General features: G+C 48.3%; 1 protein-coding gene across 1 annotated transcript in view; it reads right to left on the bottom strand.

The window, feature by feature from the left end:
* pappaa (pregnancy-associated plasma protein A, pappalysin 1a) overlaps window positions 1-5000 on the bottom strand; it is a gene marked incomplete at both ends in the record, with an annotated part of 91827 nt that overhangs the window by 32275 nt on the left and 54552 nt on the right. The window contains 3 exons of the mRNA XM_080018471.1: window positions 2494-2707; window positions 3258-3393; window positions 3544-3660. Of these exons, the coding sequence (XP_079874597.1) occupies window positions 2494-2707; window positions 3258-3393; window positions 3544-3660 (467 nt within the window). The remainder of the gene's footprint in view (window positions 1-2493; window positions 2708-3257; window positions 3394-3543; window positions 3661-5000) is intronic.

The raw sequence follows: 5000 nt of genomic DNA, 5'->3' as shown, positions 1-5000 counted from the left end.
CCCAACTCTATTATAAAAATAAGTCATCAAAAAGTGAGGTCATTGAACAATAAACCCTTAAAATACACTATATGACCATTCAAAGTTGTCATGTGGTTCTAGTGTTGGCTGAAATATGGCAGGAATTTTGTACATTTTGGTAGATTCTCACCGGACTGAAATCACCGCTGACCCCTGCGATTATCACAAATCACCAGACACCCCCGGGTCCTCTTCGTCGAGATATATTTGTTTGAAAGTGGCGCATGCTTTCAAAACGAGAGCGCTGTAAATTCTAAACTCCCTCGGGGCTACTGTTTTACGCACTTGGAATACTAGGACGCCCGAGGCGGCATTTTGCATTAACCATACTTCACGGTCTCTGGTTTAACGTTCCGTTATGAAGCTGAGAAAGAGACACAGAAGTTGTGAGAAGTCATTATTAAACTCCTTCAACATGAGTGTGTTTCTTTGTCTCAATTGGAAACGTGAAGGGGCAAAACGTCTCCAGAATTTAAAAATGCCTTTTCTGAGTCATTGCCTAATTCAAGATTAATTAGTTCTCGATTAAGAAGTCATAGAAGACCTCGTCCCTAGTCCTGAGGTCATCCAGGACTAGTCGTCTCCTTCTGTTTGGAATTGGTGCTGGTCTAAGTCCGGATCAACCTGGTCCAGGCCACGCCCATGATCCAAAGATAAACCTGCCTATGGCCAGGTTTCATTTAAGGTTTAATTTTAGACCTAGATTAAGCTCAAATCTTCCTTCTGGAAATCAAATTTTCTTAAACCAAGACTAGTGCGAGTCTGAGACTTTTTGAACCACGACTGAGAACGGCCATGTCAGTAAGTCCAGATGAAGCGCCTAATCTGGCCCCATAGGTTTGAAATGCAATGCTCGGCTTGTGCCTTAAGCGTCCGGCCAGGTGGGGCCCCGAGCGGATCAGGTGACGAGGGCACGGAGCTCAAAAAGTCACAGCGAGCGTCCGGGCTCTTTGAGGACAAAGTGGGAAAGCCTAGAAGCCTTCGCCGTGAACGGTTTGGCTGGGAACCAGTCGTATTTGTGGTTCTGCGCTCGTCCCCTCTGGGATTTTGGACATAAATTACAATTAACTACCTGGAAAACTATTCTCCTCCTCCGCCTCCTCGGTGGAGGGAAACAAGAGCGTAGGGCTGTATGGGACTGAGATTAACGAAAAAGTAAAGTAAAATGCGCTAAAATGGCCCGGATCAATTCAAATTAGAGGATAAACAGAGATAATATAGAGGAACGCAGTGAAAAAAAAAAACATGAGCACATCGTCATGCACTTGCGGACAAGCATATGAAATCAAAGTCAATGTTAATAGCTGCTGTTGTTAACAACTCAGGGATAAGGGAACACGGTGTTTCTCAAAGTATTTGGGGATGAACTGTTCTGCCGGGAGAATGAGATTGGGAACGAAGAAGCAGGAGGCACAGGAAGGGGGAATACTGGGAAGGATGAGTTATGTGGAGAAATATAGAGAAGAAATAAGAATGAGAAGAAGAATTACATCAATTATAATATTACATTATATTATATTATATTGTATTATATTATATTGATTTCATTCGATTAGGTTGGTAAAGGAATTGCACTATTACAGCAGGGCTTGAAGGAAATATAAGTAGGTCCAGAACAACAGCTACTTTAGTAACATTAAGTACACAGTAAATAACAATATTGAGTCTTCAGTAAAACTACTGGTGACATTTAGCCATGTGCGGCTGAATGCCGTCATAGGAAGAGGAGAGAGAGAGCGAGAGAGAGAGAGAGAGACAGAGAGATAGAGAGAGAGAGCGAGAGAGAGAGAGAGAGAGAGAGAGAGGAAAGTCACAGAGCTGTAGGAGCGAGCAGCTACTCTGTCTGTGTCTGTGTGTGGTATCAAACAATTTCCTGGCTGGTGCAGATACACAGCAGTTCTTATCTAATTAGTTCCTTTTGCACGCCTCACTGGCACACAACAAAAGACACAAACAGCACTATCTCTCCATACAGACCCCCTGACCGTCCACAGTTCGGTATGTTTCAGTATGTTTCGTGTCAGTATATGCGCGCGCGTGTGTGTGTGTGTGTGTGTGTGTGTGTGTGTCTGTGTGTCTGTGGGTGGGTGGGTGTGTCTATGTGTGTGCTTGTGTGTTTCGTTGGGGGTCTTCGAGTTCAACCTCGGTATAAATTATTTTTCTTGTGCAGTGTAGTAGGATTGGACCGTGTGTTCTGAGTGTGTGTCTGTTTATGTGTGTGCGTGTGTGTGTCAGTCTATGTATGTATGTGTGTGTGTGTGTGTCGATCTGTGTGTGTGTCTATCTGTGTGTGTGTACCAATGTATGTGTGTACGTGTCTTGGTGTTTATCTGTGTGTGTATATCTGTGAATGTGTCTATGTGCATGTGTATGTTTTTATCTGTGTGTGTGTGTGTGTGTGTGTGTGTGTGTGTGTGCGTGTGCGTGTGCGTTTGCATTTTCGGGCCTGTGTAGCCGTGCAGATAACCTCACCTCTGGCCCGTGGGGTTGTAGATCTCGTTGCTCTGGCAGCCGCTTATCGTGATGGGATCGAAGGACTGGAAGGAGCGCAGTCCCACGCCAGAGATGGCCACCAGGTGAGAGGCAAACAGCACCAGGATGGCCTTGGTGTGGTAGAAGGCCACTGACAGGTCGTGGCTGACCGGGATCACCAGAGGGTTGGTGCGGCAGCTCAGACGCCAGTCACCTGATTGGGATGGATGTGTAGGGGCGGGTGGTGTAGGGAGGGAACAGGGAGTGGATTGGGATGGAGTTGGGAAAGGGCGTTGGTGTCGGGTGAGAACGGGGAGTGGATTGGGATGGAGTGGGAGGGAGAGGACGCGGAGGGGAATGGGACGGAGTTGGGGCGAGTGGTGATTGGGATGGGGTTGGAGAGGGTGGTGTAAGGTGAGGACAGGGAAGGGATTGGAATGGAGGTAGAGTGTGGTGTAGGGAGAGGACACAGAGCGGATAGGGATGGCGTTGGAGAGGGTGGTGTAGGGAGAGGACAAGGTGGATTGGGATAGATTTGGGGAGGGTGGTGGAGAGAGAGGACATGGAGTGGATTGGGATGGAGTTGGAGAGGGTGGTGTAGGGAAAGGGATGGGAGATCCACACGGTGACCACGGAGTAGGAGGAATTGTCCCAATAAGAATGTTCATTGGAAAAGAGGAAGGGTTACACCCTCACATATTTAATGTTAGCAGTGTGATTTGAGTTCTGGGATGTACAGTGCGTATGTATGCCTCCGTCCTCACCTAGGCTATGGATGCCCTCCTTGGTGTCCACCAGCTGAACGGTGATGTTGCACTGGGTCTGGTCAATGTAACTGGTTCCATCCGCGGCCAGGTGGATGATCACTGCGGCCGCCACCATCGGATGAGAAAAGTAGGCCTAAACGCAGCCAAGAAAGAAAGAAAACACGACTGTGCTTTCAAATGATTGTTCCTCACGCATGCAATTCGTCATCATGTACTGCAACCCTCGACAGTTTATCCCTGTTGGTGCAAAAATAATATGTACATTTACATCTTTTAGTCCTACCTTCAGCCAGTAGTGAGAATACCCCCAGGAGGACTCGTGGGCCTCGCGGCACGGGAACCATGCGTATTGAGACACCCCATCCAAGAGATCGCTTTGGAACACCTTGGACTGACATGTCTGCGAAGGCGGGAAGAGAAAGATCACATTTGCTGAGTTGGTCTTTAAACAAAAACCATCTTCTGGACATTCTATCATCGTTATTACTGACCATTGTGCGCGGATGTCTTATAACGTACAACGCAGTATCATCCTCTGGTACTCGCTCTAACTCTGCTACACCAAATAAACAATCCACTTCCTTCTGTCCACAGCACCGCATTCGTGCACCGACTAAACTCTAGAATCGGGTGAATGATGTCATCACTTAGGACAGGTAGAGGGAAAGAAGGGTGGCTGAAGAAAGACCGGAAGAGATGACAAGGACTACCACCGGGAAAGAGGTCAAAATTCAGTCGATGTGAAGTGACTGGAAGGTGCGGCGGCGTAGAAGGCGTGGAGGTGAACGCCAAGGAGATGCCCAAGGTCGTCGAGTTTCGCCTGCCGCCCTGAGCTGGTAGAATCGGACACCGGTAATCCGAGCTCTTTGCAAGAGAGGCTCCTGTAGGATCCTGCCACCATGGAAAAAAGTGGCCAGGCCAGCGATCCCTCCCTATATCTGTCCCCTGGATCTGTCGACGGGACACTTCTGCTCCGAGCTGAGGTGGCAGAGACGACCGATGCGGGTGACAAACACCTGGGGCTGGTCACAAGTAGGGCTTTATTTTATTCTTGTTTTTTATTTTTTTGCAAGCCGGCACACCTGCTATTTGCCAAGCCTGCTGTGGTGTTTATTACATCCTTTTGAAAAATAAATACAAATTGGGGGAAAAAAAACAATATCCGGATGGTAGACAGGCGGCTGGGCGTCCGACTGGATTCTGTGGACTTCTCCCCAGAGTCCAAACTAATTTTTACAGCTACGCCTGAGCATTGGCACAGAGTTGGCCAAAACACCTAAAAACTCTCCGAGTGGTTCTTTAAGGGCACAACTTAACAACTAATATGATTGCAAGAGACAGCGTTTCTTTTACACTAATGAATTTAGCTGAGAATGGTCCGGCTTTCCACTCCTTGCCATATCCGAACAGGATAGGTGACATGCTCCTTTTCCGACGCCGGGCCAGCGCCTTACTCATGTAAACACAGGTGGGTAGCGGCTACACCCACCGCCGCCGCCCTCGTCCACTCGTCCTCTCTCTCTCTCTCTCTCTCTCTCTCTCTCTCTCTCTCTCTCTCTCTCTCTCTCCTCTCTTGCTCAGTCCCGGGTGTGTTTTTCCAACACCCTACTGTTCGAGACAGACAAACAGCGCTTGGCAACACTAGTAGCGGCGTGGTAAAAGTCCCCTGCCCTCCAGCAACCCCCAAACTCCCCCCGCTAAAGCGTCAAAACCGGTAGGAGGCGATTCACGAGTCTCCCG

The sequence above is a fragment of the Zeus faber genome (assembly GCF_960531495.2).
Source record: "Zeus faber genome assembly, chromosome: 17".
Taxonomy (NCBI): Eukaryota; Metazoa; Chordata; class Actinopteri; order Zeiformes; family Zeidae; genus Zeus; species Zeus faber.
This window is presented reverse-complemented; position numbering and strand designations above follow the sequence as displayed.